Genomic DNA, 22,270 nt, shown 5'->3' with positions numbered 1-22,270 from the left:
ATATCTTTATTAAGTGTGTACCTATTAAACTTGCCATCATTCTTCCATTTTGTAGACCTCTATTTTGTAAGTTTTTTCTTCCACAAAAAAAAATAGTAATTTCACTAACATTTCCATGTGCCAATCTTAGGAGTCACAAATGTTTAGAAATAACTTACATATTACTATATAGACAGAGCCACGCTGGGATAAATACTGTGCTTGGTTCATAAAGACGCTGCTTCATATTGAAATTCCTGCATCCTGGGTAGTTGGTGGCAGCGCTGTGGGTGTCTGTCTTCTCTCTGGAGCCTGGAAAGAGGTGATAGCTGATGAGCCAGACTAATAAGATGCACCTTGCACTGATTAAACGTCCATTTTCTTGGGGGAAATGGCTGACAGGAGCAGGATAAAGCTGTGAGGGAGCTTGTAGCAATTTCACAAATCTACCACTACCAGTGAGCTTTATTTGTGTGCTTAGAGCTATTATTAGCAAAACAATGGCTGGAAAATGTGGCAGGGAGAAAATTAAGAAATGACAGTCTTATTTTTTTTTTTTTAAGTAAGAGAACAGCTTCTTTTGTTATGTTTTTTCAAGGCTGTTCTCAAGAAGGGAAGCAGACAGTTTCACAGCAGCAAGATGAGCCATTCACCATAGCACCTGGGTAAGCAGAGCCAGCAGTTAGAGAGGGCTCCAGTTACCTGCTCGCATGCTTTGATCTCAGTTGCCATGGCCAAGGTAGAAGCCAGATCCCATAGTCCTCTGCAAGAGAAACAAAAAGGGAATTAAGCAGCACAATATAGGGACTGCCTTAAATCCTAAAGTCACTTGTGAATCATGGTGTAGTTGCCAATAGGGATGAGAGATGCCCAGGAGTGGGATAGCAAGCAGGAGGAGTTTATGTTCTTGTTTTTAACAAGGAACAGAAAGGACTCCAGCTAGGGCTATGCTGGCCAATTCAGTAGCCAGGAGCCACATGTAGCTATTGAGCACTGGAAATGTAGCTGGCCTGGTTGAGATGTGATTGCTGCAAGTGTATAATAGAATTTAACATCCAAAAACTTAGTGTAAAAAATGTGAAGCATATTATGAGCAACTTTAAAAAAAAATTTTTTTGATTACATGAAATGAAAATGCTTTGGAAAGCTAGGGCTTGATAAAGTTATACCATGAATGAGCTTTGAAAATATTGTGCTAAGTGAAAGAAGCCGGATATAAAAGGCCACATATTATATGGTTCCATTTATGTGAAATAGCCAGTAGAAAAATCCATAGAGACAGAAGGTAGAGTGGGTGGTTACAAAGCACTGGGAGGTTTTGGAGGGAAATGGAAAGTGTTAATGGTATGGAGTTTTTGAATGGTGTGATAAGAATGTTCTACATTGCTTGTTGTGCTGGTTGTGAATATTTTAAATTATATACTTTTATGGGTGCATTATATGATATGTGAATTCTATGTCAATAAAGTTGTGTAAGACAAATAAACATAAATTTTAAGGTAAATTTTACCTGTTTTAAAAATATTTTAAAGAATATGACCATTAGAGCTGGGCATAGTGGTACGCATCTGTAATCCCAGCCACTTGGGAGACTGAGACAGAAGGATCATAAGTTCGAGGCCAGAATAAGCAACTGTCTCTAAAAAAAAAAAAAAAAAAAATTAAAAAGGGCTGGGGATATAGCTCAGTAGTAAAGTACCCCTGGGTTAGATCCCCAGTACCAAAAGGAAAAAAAAAAAAAGACAAGGTAGGACAGAGTTGCATTCCTTTCATAGGTGGCTGTCCCACTTACCTCTGGCTCTGACAGTAGCCTCTGGAGATGAGAGGATCCATATCTTGACCCTGTAGTATTTACAAACCTGTAAACCAGTCTTGGTGAACTGCAACAGGCAAACAGGGACAATCTGGCTTTGTCCTGGGGGATGGAAACTTCTTCAAGAAGCATTGGCTAAGGCAGCTCGCCTGGCCTATTTATGAAATGCCATAAACAAACCCTAGTGTTAGTCAGAGCCTTGGCTAGAGGCAGCCTAAAGGGAAGCCTTGGGTGCCTTTCTGGCATCTTCTTCTCACTCAGGTTTCTTTCCAGTTCAGTTCTCCCCTCCAATCTTCTCCCAAATAAAGCAATCTTTCAAAGGACATAGCTTAGTGGATGCTGGATAAAGAAGCCATGCTTAGGCCCCTCCCTCCGCCCCCAAGCACACAAAGGAACGATCCCCTTGCTTGTCTCTAGAGATCAGAAAGATGGTTGGATTGGGTGAATTTGCCAGATGAACTTTCACCCCAAAGGCCTATTTGCAGAGGAGGGGTCAGTAGAGGAAAGGAGGAAAGAAAATCAAATACACTGAACTTGGCAGTAGCTGTTTAAATTTCAGAAATACAAAGTGAGCATTTGACATTATTTTATGTTTTATTCATGCCATGCCCTCAAAATTTTTCCTTCTGCAGTGAACATTTAGTTTTTCTCTTCAGTGACCATATATGAAGTTCCAGTGGGGAGGGTGGGTAGCAAACAAAGGAAAGGGGTGGGCAAGGTCATGAACCTAGAGAAGTTGTCAGAGTGAAGTTATGCCCCTGTTTCGTTGCCATTGTATAATGACAGCAGCAAGTTAACTTTACTCTGTGTAGCCTATGGGACATAGATAAGAGCATCCTCAGTGTGACATGAGCTTCTGAAAGGCAAAGCTCACAGATTTTCATCTCTGCATCTCTACCATGGGGCTGGCACATTCTAAGTGCCCAAGTGATATTTGTAGTAAGGACGGGTAGATGGATGGATGTGATACACAGTAGATATTTGATTAAGGTTTATGTTAGAGAATGATTGAATGTTTTGAGTGGTGGATGATGAAGAGGAAAGACTTGAAAGATTTCAATTTTTGTGATGGGGAAATAAATTCTGGAAGGGTGAAACTAAAACTAAAATGATAGCACATCACATATTTGGTTTTGCCATCATTAATTTTTTTTCCAAACAGTGCTTAGATCTGTTGAATAAGAGGGAGGGTGGAAAAGGGAAGAAAATTCTAGTACAGCTCATGGAGCCTCTCTCATTGGATCTTGTAAAATGCAAACCTCTCAGGAGTAGACGCATGACTTAAGGATGGTGTTGTCAGGGTCCTCAGAATAAATATTGCCTTTTCCTTCCCAACTGTTGGTACCACACAGGGAAGCTGGCATGTGGCCAAGAGGTTGAGATCTCTTCACTCGGATCTTCTGAGCCAGGCAGCACACGATAGTGAAAAACTTGCTCAGAAAGCACTTGAATATTGCATTCCTCCTCTCTGTATTTATACTGTCCTCTGGCAGCTAAAAGCCTGAGAGCTATTAAGAGGGGAAGGAGAGCACTGAACTGTCAGAAAGCCGGTCTTTCCCTCTGCTGTGGTTTGGATCTGGGAGGACCCCCTGCAGGTCATATGTTGAAGGCTTAGTCCCCAGCTTGGCAGTATTGGGAGGTGGTGGAGACTTTAAGATGTGGGGTCTAATGGGAGATCTGCTGATCATGTAGGGGGCATCCCCTAGAAGGAGATAGTGGGACCCGAGCCCCTTCCTCTTCCTCTTCCTCTCTTGACTACCTTTGCTTTGCCACCAGCTCCCACCATGCTATGCTGTCACGGCACAGGTCCAAAAGCCATGGGGCCACAAAACCATGTTCTGGAACCTCCAAAACCGTGAGCCAGAACAAAACTTTTCACTTTATAAGTTGATGATTTGTCAATAGTGATAGAAAGCTGACTAACTAGAAAGAGGCTCCTAGAGAGATTTGCCCACCATAATGTAATCACCATTAGCTGAATTTCACCTCTCTTCCTTTCCCATCCAATATTGATGGGACTTCTCACATCTCAGGAGCAAGGAACGTCAGTATTATGTTCAGCTCTACAACGTCTGCTTCATTGGCCACCCCAACTGTCTATATTATGGAAGAACTTCTCAGTTTAGCAGAAACTTTAAAACTGAATTGAAATCATTGTTTTTAGGCAGCAGTGGGAATAGGGGTATGCTATAGAACCAAGGGTGAGACAATTTTTTTCCCCTCTTTTAGTCAAGGAATCTGTTCTCAAAGTGAATTGGCTTTTGTGTTTGGCAGTTAGCAATCCATATTTTAGTTAAGGCATTTAAATTCAGGCTACAGAGAGCACATCTATCTCCAGATAGTTCTAAAATAGAGTTGACAAGGCTCATCTGGAATATTAGAGGGCAGGGAACTTCAAAGAAAGCAAGAACATGTGCTATTTTCAGATTTAACTAAGATCTGCCTAACTCTTTTATGTGGGTCTGTGGCACAGCAGCAAATGAGGTAGACGTGACCCTAGCAGGGTGAGCTAAGAAAGCTGGATTCTTTGAAGGAAATAACTTTCCGTGATATCATGATTGGTGGGGGACATGCAGGTGCAGCTGTATGGGAACCGTTGGCACCACGGCTCTCTGTACTGGGTCCAGATCCCCTGGTGCCCATTCTCCTTGGCCCAAGTCACTCTTGCTCATGCTATCAGGATTCTGACTCATAAGTAGCCAGAAGCAGTGGAAAGGAAATAATGTGGCAAAACTGTGTCTGAAGACTGGTTAAATGCTGGAAACAGAAAATCCATTTTAAAATATGCCTTCATATTTTACAAAGGCTGTGCAAGATTTGAAAAGTATGTTTAGCATTCCAAGTATTTTCCCTTCTGTGTCTTTGGAGACTGGTTCTGAAAGTGGTGTTTTGTTTATTTAACATTTAATCAAAAGAGATTTGGACCCCACCAGCTCTTGAGCAACAGATTCAGTAGCACTGTCTCTTTGCATTTAGTCTGAAGAGAGAAACTTCAACCATACGGAGGAGAATTTGATGTCTATAATATGTTCTAAAAGATCAGCTGGTCTAACTTTACAGGGCTAATAAAAGGAAAAGATTTTCCTGTGCTCAGGTCTTTTATGAATTATAAATAACCATTCACTTTGGAAGATAGCACATCATAAATTTTTTTTTTTTCACAAATATGCACAAATCCATTTTAAGATCCAAAGAAAAAGATGTTCAAAAGTCTCAGATGTACTCAGTTTTGATTTCATGGGGAAACATGTTCTTTCACCACATGGATGCTTTTAAGGGGCCTTCAGCTGGGGCTCAGTAATGACACCCCAGTGGCTAAATGAGGGATTTCTTTCCTTCTAACATTATTTCTCTGTTATTAAAGGTGGAAAAACCTTCCACAAATAGCATACTATTAGAGTGCTTTAGGGGGTATCCTGGGACTCAAGGTTATGTGTCTGCTCCAGAAATACTGTCTGTAATTATCATTCCTCAGTGGTTCTGAGGATGCAGCCTTGGTGTTTTCATTAATTTCTTGATTCTACAAAGTCTAGACTGAGCGCCTGCTCTGGATATTCAACATTTTACATTAGGGGTTTTTGTTGTTGTTGTTTTTTAAGGCTACATATCTTCCGAACTCTCTTTCCCTTTCTTTCTCTTACAGTCACTGTTTCCTGGCTTCTTTTGTCCACTCACATACTAAATTTGAAAAGAAAAAGAAATCAGATTGGAGATTCTTCTAATCCCAGCCTTTGTTTTCTCTATAATCTGCTAATATGAATGCTAAGAAAGTGGAGCTTTTGGATCTAACAAATAACTCAAGTGGGCCTCAGGTCTTTATCATGAGTGTTTTCAAACATTCACCAAGTTGAAAGAGTTTTACAGAGTCACCCACATACCCACCACCTAGTTGTAGATTCTACCATTAAAATTTTACAATTCTTACTTTATCATATGTATTATACGTATACATCTATACATGCATATACTTGTACATGCCTTCTCCATTAATCCATCTTACGTTTCATGTATTTAAAAATAAATTGTAGGACTGGGGATGTGCTTTAGTCGGTAGAGCACTTGCTTAGTACATGTAAGGCACTGGGTTGAATCCCCAGCACACATAAAAAACTAATTATAGGCATCAACCAATTTCCACCTAAAAATATCAGTTCAATATTTACTTTTGTCATATAATTTACATATGTTGAAATGTAAAAATTGAGTATACAGTTTCTGAGCTTTGAAAAATCTGTGGGTGTGTACGCAAACCCCTACCAAGATCTAGAACGTTTCCATCACCATAGAAAGTTCCCTCAAGCCCTTTTCCTGTCGATCCTTGTCTCTATCCCCATTCCCAAACTCAGATGTGACCACTGTTTTGATTTTTTTGTCACGTATCAAATTTTGCTGTTCTAGAATTTTATATTAGTGATCAAATGGTATCAACTCCTTGTGTAAGACTTCATTCACTCACAATAATGTTTCTGGAATTTGTTCATGTTATTGTAGCAGTAGTTCATTGCTTTATACTGCTGAGAAGTATTCTCATGTATGTATGATTCTACCACTATTTGTATATCCATTCTCCTCTTGATGGACACTTGGGCTGTATCTAGGTTTTGTCTATTATAAATAAGCGATTATGAACATTCTTATACAAATCTTTTGATTTTTTTCCCTTGGGAAAAAACTTAGTTGTGTAATTGCTGGATTATAGCTGCTCTATGTTTCATTTTTAAAGGAGAGTCTACTTCTTTTCCAAAGTGAATGTTCCCACCAACCATGAGAGTGTTCCTGTTGCTCCATATCCTTGCTGACATTGTTATCAGTCTTTTAATTATAAACCATCCTGGTGGGCATACAGTGATATCTCATTGTGGTTTTGATTTACCTTTTCCTGATGACTAAGGACATTGAACACTTTGTCTTGTGCTTATTTTCCATTCAATTTTTTGTATGTATTAATGAGTAGGAATTCTTTTCATATCCTGTCATCTGTCCCTCTGTCAAGTTTGTTTTATAATTATTTTCTCCTGGTGCCTGTCTTGCCTATTCATATTTTTAAGGGTCTCTTGGATGAAGGTTTTTAAAATCTTGATAAAGTCTAATTAATCAATTTCTTTTATAGTTATTTCTTTCAGAAATCAAAACAAAGTGTGTGGGTCTTAAATGATGTTCCCAAAATCTGTTGTAGATGCAAGAAAATTAAAAGCTTTACTGAATGTGCTGTAATAATGGTTTTGCCTAAATAAACATCCGTTTGGGAACAACTGAGGAAATTGATAATTTGTAAAAATGCTCAAGAAATCATAGAAATGAAGCCAATTCTAAACCTATCATTCACTTTAATATAACAAGCCCTCTTCTATGTTGATGGCTGGAAATAGCCACAACTGTCCCCCACCCAGACAACAACAACAACAACAACAACAAATCAGCCCTCATGCTCATGAATGTGATCAAAGGGGTTTTTATAAGTTAAGCATATGTTATTGAGAGATGGTATCTTAAAAAGTTTGAATGTGTGGCAGGAATCAATAAAAAAGGACCATCTTGGAAAAGGTTTAAGAAAATAACTAAAACAAAAGAAAGAAATCCACAGGGAGAGCTTGGTGTTGGTGATGGCTAGGGCACAATCAAGATTGAAAATGGGAGCAGTCTGCTATGAAGCAGGCAGGTCTTGGTGAAATAGTGGACAGCTGGAGAGATGTAGGGGTCCTTCCTGCTTGTTCTAAGGCTGTGTCTTGGAGCCTTTCCCAAGATTTTACCAACTCAGACCTGTTACCAACTGCTCTGCTTGTCCATGAAGCTATTTGATTTCTCCCTTTGTTTCTTGTTTGAACCAAAGGGGCATTCACTACAAACTTAAACTTTTGAAAACTAAACTCACATCTTTTCACCCTAACTTCATTGTTGTTTTAGCCTAATTTTTCTTAGACAGTTTCTTGAGGTGCAAACTCAATGTGATCTTTCCAACTTTCACGTGAACTCCTGAGTAGCTCCCTCTCTGATTCCATCTTTTCCTGGTGATCATTAATGGTCTGTAACTAATTCTTTATTTGTAGGTTATCCCAGGCTGTTTGTTTTCTTCTTCATTTCTGTACTTTTAAAATCATTAGCAGATTTCCCCCTGTATTGGAGATCGTGGTTCAGCCGGGAATAAAAAGGGGTGTGTGTGAAACTTAAATGGTTGAACTTTTGTTTATTTGCAGTTTGAAATTTGTGGTCAAGTTTTTTCATTGATCCAGTAAGACTTTCATAAACCAAATGAACTGGATGATTCTAATCAAAAGTTATGTTGAAATATGAACAACGGAGAGAGTGAACCAATTCACAAAGCCCTGGAGTGCTAATCCTGGAGAATACTGCGTGGTGACTGGGGGTGTACCTGCCAGGCTGGGTAAGAATCTAGGATGATGACAAATTTCAAAACCTACCACTCCAGGTCCAACTGTTCCATAGTAACATTATAGGTGAATGGTAAGTTTTCTGTTCTCTTGGATTTGTTCCTGAAGAGAGCAGAAGAGGTCAGGATGGGTTCTAAGTTAGAAATATCAAATTGGACATTAGGATCTCTAAAATAAAGATAGTGGTCCCAAGAATTACTATACAAACATGATGGAGGTCATCAAAAGGGAGAAATGAATGGGGTTAAAGTCACAGGGCCATATAATAAGCTATGCCTAACCATGCAAGTGGGTTAAATCACTTCCTAAGATGTTGCCAACAGCACAAATATTTGCGTTTGCATCTTATGCAACCATAGAATTAATTAAACATGCTCTAAATTTCTTCCCCATTGGAATAGTAATTTTTGCTAATCAATAGTGACTCCATTAAGGTACCAGAGTATTTAGAGCAAAGTCCAATTGAGACTGGTCTTACTGAAGAGCAGTGTGAATAGCAGTAAGTGGGTACCCCAATTTGATGGAGAGGACTGTGAGGCTCTCCTTTCTGTGCAGTTCCTAAGTCAGTCCTGTTCCCAGCCCTTCTCCAAAATCATTTTATGCCCATGGATATTCTTTATACCATTTATACCAGTGGAGGTGGGAGGTGAAACTATCCAGCCTTGAAATATTTTATTCTTTTCTCTCATTTTGAGCTACTTCAAAATGCATATGAAGTAAAACACAGACAGAACACTGAAATTGCATTTCAGAGCTTGAAAATAAGCTCAATCACCTTAGGTCAACTGTGGGGTCCTTTGTGAGCATAAGAGACAGAGTTGGATAGGGGACATGGGCAATAGGGGTTGGGCTGCACAGAAAATGTACATTGGTACATTTTATTTTTTCCTTTTGTCCTTCCTTCTTCCCTCCCTTCCTCCCTTCCTTCCTTCTTTCCTTCCTTCCTTCCTTCCTTCCTTCCTTCCTTCCACTAGTATTCTTGAATGGCAGCTCCATCTTTCCAGAGCAGAGGTCTGAGAGCAGAGCAAGAGGCTTATCCAGAAAGACTTAAACTTTTCTTGTGACTGAATAAAAACAGACAATAAAAATGCTACAGTTTGGTGATTGTATTGCTAACTGAATGGGGAGTCAGCGCCACATAGAAGCTTGACTCATTTTTCAGGCCAGATAATGCTGTTTGTTTTTGATCTATGACCAGAGTTCAGCAGGAACATCTGGCTTCCTGGCAGTTGTTTTCTGAAGGGAGGGTTCAGTCATCGCTACCATTGAGGACACTCTGATCTTCCTCAGTACCAGAAGGTATATCTGAGTGTCTGAATATCTACGACTAGATCCAAATTTCCCTTCAAGCTGATATTTGTCTTTCATTTGTTTCCTAATTAGCATGCAGGTTTTAGCCCAAGAGTGCACTGCCAGAGGCATAATGCCTCCCCAGTGGTGAACCCGGTTGTCATCGTTCTAAAATGAATACATGGGACTGTTCTGTGATTTTCAACTTTGCTTTGTGGGACGAGGTCTGTGCATGTCTAGTTGACAATACATGTGTGCCTCTCTCACTTCCTGTTTTTAAGGAATGAGCTTAATTTATTTGAAAGGGTGGAATATTTTAAATTACAATTCAGCAGTTTTACTAAGGAAGGCTGTGAAACACAATGAGCAAGGAGTTTTACTTCCTCCTTACAATTGCTACTCCTCTGTTTTGAAATCTTGATATCTTCCAATCAGTGGGAATGACTTTAACTTATGCTGTAACGCTTTGAATAGCAACCAGGCCATGGCTGGAGCTGTGGAGGGGCATGGGATTCCTGCACACTATAATTCCATTTTTCCAGACGCCTTATTAGTACACGGAATGCGTCTGCCTGTGCTTGATATTGTTCTATCTTGTTAAGTCCCCCCTCCCCCAGGCACAGCGTTTGGATTGGTTAAGGAATACAGTTGCTTAGCCAATCAAGTGAAACCTTTCTCCTGCAACCCTAGCAACACCTGACAATGGTCATTGATAAATGTTAAGAGAAAACCCCTGACAGATCCAACCAGCTCTTGGAAATGGCCCCTGTCAAGGGCAGACAGGGTTAGTCCTACCTATAGAGCATCCTGTGTGGCTGGAGGAGTTAGTGGTTTGTATAAGACCTGCAAAAACAGGATTTAGATGTGGATGCAAGGTTTGAGTCCAGTGCCCTACCTTAATCTGCTGCCCCTCTGGTGAACCCGACTTTTGTTGGTCAAAACCTGGGCTGTCATGGAAGGGGGCAGTGTGTTCATCGGCTTCTGTGCCAACCAAACTTCCACGCCCACCAGAATATTCTCAGTGGTTGGAGACAGAGTTCACATAAGACCTTGGCTTTGGGGTCACACTTTTGTCACTGATGCTAATTTGTTCCTCAGGTCATGGCAAGATGAGCACCTTCCAAGTGTGGTAATACACTTGGCTGTGTCCGCAGTGGCACCTTTCCCAGCCTTCAGACTATACACCTTTCACCTCCAGCTTCACTGTGAACCCTGATGGGTACAGTTGGCTGGCCTGTCTCTTCCAAGGGCACACTGGGGTGCTCCTCTCAGGGTGCTACTAGACCTAAATGAGCTCTCGCCTCTCTCCGGGAGGCTTGGTGACCGAGGGATCTGAAGACAGACCTGGTAGAAAGTGGGGTGCGGCAGCGAGTGGAGAATAAGAAAGGGGATCTGCCAGGAACATGCACAGATAGTTCATAGGCAAACACATGTTCACACAAAAGACATAATAGCTGTGTGTATAGGATACCCTCTTGAAGTCCCCTTACATGATCATTCCGGGAGTCTAGCCACCTTGAAGGCATATTTCAAACCCTGGAGGAGTAATCCATTGTGCAGTGATTAGCTGTTAATGAAGCTGAAAATACCTAAATCATCCAACAAGTAATCTGAATTAATTTTTTATGATTACCACCATTAGACAAGCCAGTGTCACGACCAAAGAAAGACCTGGGGATACAGACACAGATGTTCACACCCAGAGATAAAATACACACACAGCCTCACACACAGTCAAACCTAGGCAAGAGAAGCAAAGCAGTTGTGGATGTTGTGGGTGGAGAAAGAGACCTTTAAGGAGAGCCTATTAATTGAAGAGTGAAATCCAGGGCAGAATTAGTGACCGTTCAGTGTTAATTTCACCACACAGAGGTCTCTCTTTCCTTTAGCACTGCCCTCTATCTAGGGCCTGTCCTGACTTTAATATTCCACAGAGGGTTGGCACTCAGTTGTTTCAGGAATCTGTTGGGAGCATAAACTGATAATGACTTCAGTCTTAGTCCTTCCTAGGGATATTGACATTTTTTCAAAGACTAACAAAGGTGCCAAAGAACCAAAACTCTAATGGTTGAATTGTAAATTGTAGGATATCTTTAGTCTGGAGACTGCCTTGCTCAAATGTACTTTTCAGGTAGAGGCCTCCTCTGGGTATTCCTCAGGCAAGAATCAGAGGCAAGAAAAAGTAGATCTGGGTGGGGGATTGCTGTGGAAAGCAATTCATCAGGTTGATGAAGCAAATGAATAGTTGGTTTTAGAATCTCTTATATCTGTCCTTCAGAGAACTTTCCAATTTTCTGGTGATATAAGGTGTGGACTATTATAATACACTATCATTTAACCAACTAAAACCAAGTCTTACATAGGCATATACATGCATGGAGGTTCTAGGTTCAAAGTCAGAAAGAAATTAAGTCATTCTAACAGGATGTAAAATTGTGTACATTTGCCTACTAAGGAGACAAACTATTTTCCTTTTCCAGATTTTTCAAGAATTTTTATTACTACTGGTTAAGGGTTCTGTGGATATGAGCAATTATCCTGACTTCAGGACAACAAAAACAAAAAGCAACATCAAATGTTTATTTCTTGCTCTGAAAATTAAGATATTTTATCCACCTGTGACATAGGGACAGAAAAAAAAATAAAATTGACACTGTATATAGTATGGTTCTTTGTAACCCCAGTTTCCAGGGTGTCAGGAAGAGTTCTGTGAAATGTCTGAAGTGTGTGCTGGTGCCTGGAGGGAAAAGGGAAAGATCTCACTTAGAGCTCCTAGTTCATGCTCCACAACTTGAACCTCATTTAAGGATAAACCAGAGAGCTCTCATCTGGGAGAGCATGTTTATCCTCAATGTAGCAGTTTGGAGGTGGAGACTGTCTTGGCAGAACAATGCCTGGCACACCAGAAGCACAAAAATAAATATTTGTTGATGACCCAGAAGAACTGCCTCCTAATCAACATTCTCTCAATGCACAAATTACTATTGATGGTGGAAAACACTAGAACCCTCATAAAGTGGATTTCTCTCCTCTTCCAATCTCTGAGATTCTTGTTTCCTTCTTCCATAGTAACGGGGAGACTCGAAATTTGCCAAAATTTGAGAGACACTTGAGATGAAAGCCAGGAAAAAAAATTAACAAAAGACAAATGCTACAAGCAGCATGTGTGACAGTGTGGTAAAGTTTTTGACATTTGTTTGGGAAGATTTCCTTCTTATTTCTTTGCTTGAAATAATGCAATGATTTCCAGAACATAGCAGTAATAGCTTCACATCATGCTGCTGAATGTTCATAGAGTAGAATTTATTCGTTTCTTGAAAGGAAAGACCCACGTGTTTTGTAAGCTGTTGGTAATTGCTCTCCTGGAATACCTTGATGTTGACCATAATAAGGAGGCCAGTCTGCCCGAAGTGCCCCTGCTCCCTTCATGGAGTGAACAAATATTTATTGAGCACCTACTATTTTCCAGGTAATCTGTCCTATGTATGACTAAATGAAAAATGACAACTTGGACAAGAGCTCCCAGGAGAAGTAAGTAAGCTAACTACTCGAGTGTGTAATAGGCAGAGCTGACCTGGCAGGGCGGTCCAGCTTTCCTAAGGAAGTGTGATGAAGTTGAGTAGGAGGAAACCTGGCAGTGGCTGCAGGGCCTGGGGAAGAGAACATCCAGACAGGGTACTCTTGGGCAAAAGCCCTTTGGAGCAAATGAATGTTCAAGGAACTGAAAGCTGGCCTGAGCAGTCTGTCTTGGCAAAGCCCCAGATGAGGGGGATGAACTTGGGACAAGGCTAGCTGGAGAGGTGGGCAGGGCAGGGTCATTCGAATGCACAGCCTTGCCTCTTGTGGGGCAGGTTGTGAAGGATCTGATCTCCAGCCCTCATTCCAGGGGGAGTGCATGCCGTAATAGGAATGCAGGGCAGACAGTTCTCCTGAGTGACCGAGCAATGGCAGCTTTTGGTTCATTTGAAATCTGTCAGAACATTGCCATAGATTCCAGAAGTGACCCACCAAGTTCCAAAGGTTGAGATTTCATGAAATACTTTAAATCTAAATCATATTCACTAGATATTATTATGTGCATGACGATTTGGTAGACACGCCAGTCACATGGATTTCAATAATCATCATGTATTAACCCTCTGAAGCCACAGTTTAGCCATTTAATAATCTCCCTGTTATCTGAGACCCATTTGGGATCCAGGAAGTCTGCAAGAAGGAAAAATAAAGGTGACAAAGATGACGCATATTTCAACCAGAGGGAAGATTCTCATTTAAGAATTTAGTTGATTTTTATTTATACATACTTCTCAGTTTGTTTGCATTCTGAGACCATAGTAGAGGGGAATCAATAATTCAGAAAGAGAAGAAGAATGCTGAGTGATTATGTGACCCTAAGTAAAAGCAATAGGGCACACTGTAAAGGAGAAGACCCCCTCCAAAAACAAACAAACAAACAAACAAAAAACCTAGAAAAGTAGGACATAAAAACAATTTTTTTTTTTTTTTTTTTTTTTAAGGAAAGGAGTGGGTAAGTCAGCAGATGCCTTTAATTCTAGCAACTTGGGAGTTTGAGATAGGAGGATCACAAGTTTGAGGCCAGCTTCAGCAACTTAGCAAGACCCTGTCTCAAAAAAAAAAAAAAAAAAAAAAAAATTAAAAGGACTGGGGATGTTGCTCAGTGGTTAAGCACCCCTAGGGTCAATTCCCAGTAAACCGTCCCCACCATTTAAAAAAGAAAAAATAAGTAAGATAGAAGAAAGGAGGAAGAAAGAAAGAAAGAAAGGGAGGGAGCAATCTGAGCTTTTAGTTATGGACAACCTTATATACCTTGGTATATCTTAAGGACATCATCGTATTTTTACTAACTCCTTGTGATATACTTAAGAAATCCAAGAAGTATGTACTGTTTTAGAGACATTTCTAGTGTAAAGGGTTAAGCTTTATAAAACAGTTTAGTGCTGAAAACTGATTTGGTAGATCAGCTTTTTGGGAACCTAATGGTTCTCAGGAAGGTTCTGAATAGTGCTGGTTTTGCTGTAGTCTGGTTCTGTGGAGGTGTTAGTTAATGTAGACTTCACATGGGAAAAATGTCTGATACACCAGCTTTTGCTGAAACCTCTTCATTTTCACAAGTTATCTAATTCTGGGTTTGAACAAAGTCATTGGAAGTGACACTTTTCACATCTGAATTGTCATGATGCTATTCTTGACAGGGAGTGAGTTCTTGAATATTTAAAAATATTGTAGGTGATAACATGACCTTAATAATTCCATTTTAAAGTTTGACTTTCACATTTTTAACTTTAATTTTCATGTTTGTGTCTTAAATGAAAATACTCCATCTAGGCATAAGGTGTCCCCTAAAGTTATTTGATTGTCAAAATTCTACATCTTTACTTTCTCCAAACAGGAATGAGAATGAATGAAATGTTGTTTGAGCACTTTGGAAAATGCTCATGCCATATGCTTCTGAAATGATTTTGGAATGACATTATTTTCACAAATGTATCCTTTATACATGTCAGAGTATCTTGTTCCCTAGAGAATATGTTCCTACTGTAGTATTTAATGGTTTTTGTTGTTTTGTGGTACCAATGAATGAACCCAGGGGCAATCTACCATTTAGTTACATCCCAACTCTTTTTATTTTTAGTTTGAGACACAGTCTTGATGAATTACCCAGGCTGGCCTTGAACTTTGGATTCTCTTGCTCAACCTCCTGAGTAGATGGGATTATAGGTGTTCCCCCATAGTGCCTGGCTAGTATCTAAGATTTTAAATGTGTTTTTCTTGTACCATAATCACATATCAGAGATGAAAAAGAGTCAATTGGTAAACTGATACAATTTTAAGAAATTGTTAATTTTCTAAATTATGATTCTTCTATACCGCTTTTTAGTGTTTAAATGATAGTATTTTTTCCCTAGTTGATGCAGTAAAAGTAAATATCATCTATCATCACTGTATCTGATTAAATAATGTTCTTCTGTCTTGTGATTTTTTTTTTTTTTTGTACAGGGGATTGAATTCAGGGGCACTCGACCACTGAGCCACATCGCCAGCCCTATTTTGTATTTTATTTAGAGACAGGGTCTCACTGAGTTGCTTACTGCCTTGCTGTCGATGAGGCTGGCTTTAAACTCAAGAGCAATCCTCCTGCCTCAGCTTCCCGAGCTGCTGGGATTACAGGTGTGTGCCACCGTGCCTGGCAATCTTGTGATAATCTTAACAAAATACTTAGTAAAAAGTTAGTTATTAAAAATGGAAAAGACTAAAAGCTATAATTAAATGTGAATTTCTATTTCTTTTGGCTACCATTTAGTTTTAAGCCTGTTTTGAGACTTGAAAAACATTTCGGTTCTGAGTAGTTTTCATTTCCTAAGATCTTTACCATTGCACTTTGGACTGAATGGTAGAATGAAGAGAATGGTCTGTTTTTACAACATTGAAATTGTACAAAGATTCTATTTACATAAAATGTTTTTTAAAAGTTAACAAGAGTAGATTACCTAATATTTAATGAAAGCAAATAGTACGTATTGGTAGAATTATTGTCCAAATCATAAAATACGAAGCAGTTTAATTTGTAAGTATATTGCCAATCTGATTTTTTGGTACGTGTTGGGAGGTAATAATTTATTTTTAAAAATTTCAAGTCATAACTTTAAAGGTTTCCACCTTAACAGAATACACTTTTTTTTAAGAAGTAGGATGGAAAAGATCTGTTGGTTATCAGTGATTGAATACATTTACTTATAATTATAGCAAATTTTGAAAGAGTACATCTTAAGGAATGAACTGGTGACAATGTGGTATGAGATACATGTTTTCCAAAGTTATCTCTTAGGAAGAACTATCCAGGGTATGGGTTAACGCCATCCCACACCTGCTGATAAGAATATCCAGGGAATCAGTAAAAGAAATCTATATTTTTAACAAGTGCTCAAGATGGTTCTGATGATCTGGCAAGTTTGGGAGATACTGGATAATGAAAAGAGTTCTTCTGGCTTTGGAATCAGACAAACTCAATTTGAATTCCCTGACTGATTAGGAGTCAAATAACTTTTAGCAAATTTCTCAGTCTCAGTTTCTTCATTTGCTTCTTGTATAGGGAGGGCTGCGGCATCAACATGAATTCTTGTTTGTAAAGGACCTAGTTCTCTAAAAATATTAATAGTAAAGTGGCTTGATTCTGTAGCATCAATTTTTCTCCTCTTAAAAAAATAGAGCAATTTTCAAACTGATTTGTTTTGGGTTGATTATTCCTTGCCAACTTTATTTATTTATTTTGCCCAAGAAAGCTTTTGGTAAAAAAGACTGGCAAGGAAAATCTTTTGACACTTTCCCTATTTAAGGACATTTTTCAAGTGTCATCTCTAATATCTCTTTCTTTATCCATTTTAGCCACACAGAATGGAATTCTCTGTCATACTACTGGAGGGGAGACTACTGCCTGGTTCATAGCCTAACTATACTGTTTTCGGCTTTTATTCCCTCCAAACGATCGAATTATATTCTATGGAATATAATTAGCTCTGGTTATAATATCAAAAACATATTTCACTATAAAAAACAGTATGCAAATGTGCATAACTTTATGTCCCTCTTTAAATGACTTTGGAGTTCTCTAGACCTAATCCAATTTTCAAGTGTTGGAACCTTCCTACTAATGGCAAATTATTATCTTAATTAGCTGAGATGACTAGCAATAATGAGGCAATGCCCTGTTTTATTTCTGCAGCTTCCTCCTAAGCATTGAGGACTATGACATTTTGGCCATCAAAGGGTAGCTTTCAAAGTTTAGTGTGAAGAAGACTCATGTGGGGAGCTTTGCCACAGGTGTTACTTTTTGGTCTTTAGCTCCAAAGTTACATGCGTTATGCTTGGGGTACCCGAGGGATCTCTGAAAAGCACCACTTCAGGAATTTGATATCCTGTCATTGAATTTAATTCAAAATTTTCATTTTTTAAGTTAATGGAGCCATGATGGATCTCTGGCTAGGACTCCACTGCTCTTTTTAAATAAATTCCTTTGCCGTTCATCTGTCTATCCATCTAGCTATGCATTTAATTGCACTGGGGCAGGTACTGGATATGGTGTCTGGGTGGAGGTGGAGAGTTCTCTCTTCCTTATGTTCATCAGTTTAACTCCTGGGAGTACTATTTATGAAGCCTTTGGGGAGCCTAGCTCCTGACCATACTAACTGATGTGGTGTGGTGTGATGTGATATGATGAGTCATTGCATATGGGAAGCTGTACACTTTCTGTACTTGATTTCCTACCATTGCCTAATGGGAAACATTGGAGAGGGCTCTACCCCTGATTTGGTCCCTGGGGTAGAAGCCTGCTGGAAAAGGGCAATTATAAGTAATTTAGTAATTATTTTTATGAACACCAGGAAAAAATGCTGTAAATCTCTACAAATGAGGGTGGCACAAGCATCAGCCAAGGATGACATACCACCACTTGCTCATGGGTGTAGCTAACTTCTGGGTAGGCAGAAGCCTTGTGGTACTGTGCTGGGCACTCAGAGACTACAGAGATGGAGGAGGCATGATTCCAAACCTCACAGAATTTCTAGCCAGGGAAGGGAGAGAAGACAATGGCTTAGACAGTTATGTACATAACTGTGATGCTAGGCAGAACGGTATGAATGTCACAAGGAAGATCCAAAGTGTTAGAGGGACTCACGGAGAGCGAGAGATCACATACCCAGGTGGATTTTCCCAGAATAAGTGGTATTTGAGCAAATCCTTGAAGGAAGGGTAGGAATTTGACAAGTTGCCAGGGAAGAGAGATATTTCAGGCCACAGGAATGTCTTGAGCAAATGTGTGGAGTGGACAAATCCTGTTGGAACACATCTGAATTTCTGTTGGGGAAAGGGAGAAGTTCTTTTGGGTTTTAGTGAGAGACAAGGCTGGAAAGTTGGGTTTGATCAATATCAGATCTGAGTTTGAATTTTTTCCAGTAGGCAGCAGAGAGTCATTTAAAAGGGACTTGAGCAGGAGGGTGACACCATCAGAAATGTACTTTAGGAAGCACAGCAGCTGGGTGGAGGAGGATTTGGAGGAGGAAGGGCTATACAGACATGCCAGTGAGGAGGCTCTTGCAGAGTGAAGAGGAGGAATAATTGACTGTGAGCAGCAAGAAGGGCTGGGATAGACAACACAGCAAGTAAAACTGTGGGAGTTGCAGGCAAGAGGCAAAGTCAAAGAGGAAAACAGCTTTGAGGCCTAGGAACCGGCGACAGCAGCAATAAAAATTCAGGGGACAGGAGACAGAGGGAATACAGACTCTGGAGAAAAGCAGTACTTTGGATTTGAGGTGCCCATGGGCATCCTGAGGTGATGGAAAAGTGAGGTGACCACTGGGAAGAGATAAACAAGTAGCTTTGGAAATAGTCTTTTTTTTTTTTTTTTTTTTGATAGAGTGGATGCTGGAAATTCTCCAAGTGATGGGTCACCAAAAATAGAGAAGACCATGTTAAGCTATAGGGCAGGGTGTACATTAAACAATTTGGAGGAAGAGAAACTAAAAAAGATGGAAGACAAGTAGGAAACTAATAAGCGACAGCAGAGCCTTAGGGAAGCCCAGGGATGAGGTGGCAGTTTAAGAGGGAGCTAGTGGTCACAGCGTCAGAGACTGAAGGGGGTAAACTAGTTCAGATTGAGCTGGTGGCCCTGGACTTGTCTTTGAATTACAGTTAAATTAAATTCTTCCAGAGAAAGGTCATGCCTTAAATCCAGTTCTCTTTGGTTCACTACAATATTAAAATCTCTAAAGGTCAGGTATCTTTTAAGGTGTCTATTTTCCTGTTCAATGTGAATTAATCTCTTCCCCTAACACCCCATATAACCCTGAATGAGTCACTTATCCTGTCTGGGGGCACAGGTTTTGTCATCTTTAACTTTCCAGTTCAGTGAGTCTGTGTATACACGTGTGAAAATGCTCGATAATCTACACATTACACAAGCCTAAATCGGATCATTACTGTTTCCGAGTGCAAAGTGGAGCTCAAATTCTGTTATGCCTCTCAACTTATTTTCTTCAATCATCTGTCTTAAAATATATTTTTAAAAAATTATTTTTATTTTTAAAGAGGTTTAGAAAAGAAATAACTGGAGGAAAGATATTTCACCTTCCATCTACCCATAAAGATCTTCCAGTTTTCTGCCCAGGCCTTTTCCTTGGCAGTGAGGAGATGCCCAGAAAAATGCTAGACGGATATACAAAAACATAATGTCACCAAAATTTTCCTAACAAGTAAGCAGCTATGGAAAGTCTGCCAGCGTCCGGTCCCCAGTGACCTGAAGCCTGGGGCTCATGGAGGCCCGACTTTGAACTCAAGGTCTCCACCGCCTGGGCCCTGAGTGGGCGGTTTTCTTTAAAACGTGACGCGCTCTTTCCTTTTAAATCCAGGCTAAAAGGCAGGCGGTGGGTAGCAGTCGATAACCTTAAAAGATGAGAAAGTGTCAAAGGAGATACCTTTTATCTTCAACAATAGGACAGTATCTATAACACTGTTTACAGTAAAAACAGTAGGTGGGGCAGAATAAGGGTGTCTAACGTGGTAATTAAGTCTGCGCGTGGACGTGACCTGACCAAGCTCTGTGGAGTGCGAAGAACAATGTCCGCAGGGTTCTCGGTTCAGACCTGGACTCGCTCCTCTGTCTCCGCCCGCGCCCTCACACCAGCGACCAGCGTGCGCTCCTGGCTCGCCAGCTCTCCCTCGCTGCCTAGCCCCCGGAAAACAGGCCTTTCTGGCGCCGCCAGGGTCGCAGGGAAAGCGGTGCATGTCCCGAGCCCCGGGACTCCAGAGTCCGAGCCTGGCCGCAGACCCAAGTGCGCACCGAGCGCGCTCTCTGCCGCTGTCCACCGCCCGTCTGCAGCCGGCTGGGCCGTGTGAGCGCGCGCCCGTGGGGTTTGCGCCCGCCCCGTGGCGTGTGTACTCACAAAGGTGTGTTTGCTAAATCCACTGCCCGGTGGACGCTCCACCCGACCTGCAGAACCCAGGGTCTGGAGCGGATCTCGGCGGCGCGGCTACGGGCATCTCAAGCTCCCCGGCTCCACCCGTCTCCGGCCTCCTAGCCCGAAGGGGTCGAGGAAGTGAAAGGGAGAGGCAGCCGCGGCTAGCTCGGGACGCGCGTCGCGGTGCTGCGGGGCAGGTTCCAAGAGCTCTACTCCTTTTCGGGCACTCGGCCGGCTCGGTTCCCAGACCGGCCGCCAGGACAGAGCGGACGCGGGGCTCAGGGCTGGGTGCGGTGCAGCTACGCGGGCGCTCTCTTTTCCCACCCGGGTCTACAAAAGTGAAGTGGAAACAACTGTCGTGCACAGCCCTCCTCCCCCTTCCCCGGAGCTGCAGCCTCGGCTGGGGGTGGGGGTAGTTCCCCGGACTGGCTGGAAGGGAAGCGGGCAGCCAGGCTGCCTCAACCGCGCCTCCTCCGCCTTCCTCTCCACCCGCGTCCCCCGGGCTCCGTGCCGCATTTCTTTGTTTTGAAAGCGCCTCCTCCGCCCAGAGGCTTTTCCCCCCGCGGGCAGGCTGACGGGAGGTGGGGCATCGGACCGCGGGCCCCGCCCCCACTAGCCCCCGAACACTCCTCTCTGCACACCCCCTGACTCCCCTCCCTCCCTGCTACGACCCACAAGGCTCTTCCTCACTTGTCGGACATCAAAGAGACGTAAAGAACTGGAGGGGTAAGTTGGGTAGGCAGGGGGCACAGAGACTCACCCACTTTGGGCCAGACCCAGAGATCCGCCCCCTCCCGCGGGAACCCCGCCTGAGTCCCGCCCCCCGCGTCACGGCAGCCTGACATTCTCACAACCCACCCGGCACCCAACCCGGCCGCCCCCGCCGCCCCCGTGTCCGCCGAGTGCTCTATTTATGTTTCAGTCCAGCGATTTGCATAGGCCCCGCCCCCAGTCCGAGGTTCTCCCTATCGGAGCTCCGCCTCAGCCTCTGCGTCACGGAGAAGGCCACACCTCTCGTGCCCGTACAAGGAGCGGCGGGCCCTACATGGCAGCGTGGCGTCGCCACGGCGTTTGCGTGTCGCGCTTCCTTGTGCCGTTTATAGGGTCCAGGCACTTCCGCTGTCGGGTTAGAAGCGGCGCGGTCATGGCGGAGCGCGGACAGCAGCCTCCTCCCGCGAAACGGCTCTGCTGCCGGCCGGGCGGCGGCGGCGGCGGCGGCGGCGGCGGCGGAGGCAGTAGCGGCGGCGGCGGCGCGGGTAGCGGCTACAGCTCTGCCTGTCGGCCGGGCCCGCGGGCGGGCGGAGCGGCTGCGGCGGCGTGCGGGGGCGGCGCGGCGCTGCTGCCGCCGGGCAAGACCCAGAGCCCCGAGTCGCTGCTGGACATCGCGGCGCGCAGGGTGGCGGAGAAGTGGCCGTTCCAGCGCGTGGAAGAGCGCTTCGAGCGCATCCCGGAGCCGGTGCAACGCCGCATAGTCTACTGGTCCTTTCCCCGCAGCGAGCGGGAGATCTGCATGTACTCGTCCTTCAACACCGGTGGCGGCGCCGCGGGCGGCCCCGGCGACGACAGCGGCGGCCCCGGCGGCGCGGGCGGCGGCACTGGCGGCGGCGGCTCCTCGTCCTCGCCGGCCGCCACCTCGGCCGCCGCCGCCGCCGCTGCCGCCGCCGCCGCCGCCGCCGCCGCGGGGGCCGGGGCCCCGTCGGTGGGGGCCGCCGGGGCGGCGGACGGCGGCGACGAAACGCGGTTGCCCTTCCGCCGGGGCATCGCGTTGCTGGAGAACGGCTGCGTAGACAACGTCCTGCAAGTCGGTGAGTCACGGGGCAGCTGCGGGC

General features: G+C 42.9%; 1 protein-coding gene and 1 long non-coding RNA gene across 2 annotated transcripts in view; one reads left to right on the top strand and one right to left on the bottom strand.

Moving 5' to 3' along the window:
• Positions 1–40: 40 nt before the first annotated feature.
• On the bottom strand, positions 41–20,949 carry LOC114094948 (uncharacterized). Its single transcript, XR_003583170.2, has 4 exons — positions 20,427–20,949; positions 1,490–1,618; positions 682–742; positions 41–291 (listed from the first exon to the last, which is right to left on the bottom strand). It is a non-coding gene; the product is annotated as an uncharacterized lncRNA (long non-coding RNA).
• A 636-nt stretch (positions 20,950–21,585) lies between these two features.
• Positions 21,586–22,270, top strand: part of Zswim6 (zinc finger SWIM-type containing 6) — a 200,800-nt gene continuing 200,115 nt past the window's right edge. The window contains exon 1 of the mRNA XM_071612575.1: positions 21,586–22,246. Within this exon, the coding sequence (XP_071468676.1) occupies positions 21,586–22,246 (661 nt within the window). The remainder of the gene's footprint in view (positions 22,247–22,270) is intronic.

This window comes from Marmota flaviventris, chromosome 5, assembly GCF_047511675.1.
Source record: "Marmota flaviventris isolate mMarFla1 chromosome 5, mMarFla1.hap1, whole genome shotgun sequence".
In the NCBI taxonomy this organism is placed as follows: domain Eukaryota; kingdom Metazoa; phylum Chordata; class Mammalia; order Rodentia; family Sciuridae; genus Marmota; species Marmota flaviventris.
This window is presented reverse-complemented; position numbering and strand designations above follow the sequence as displayed.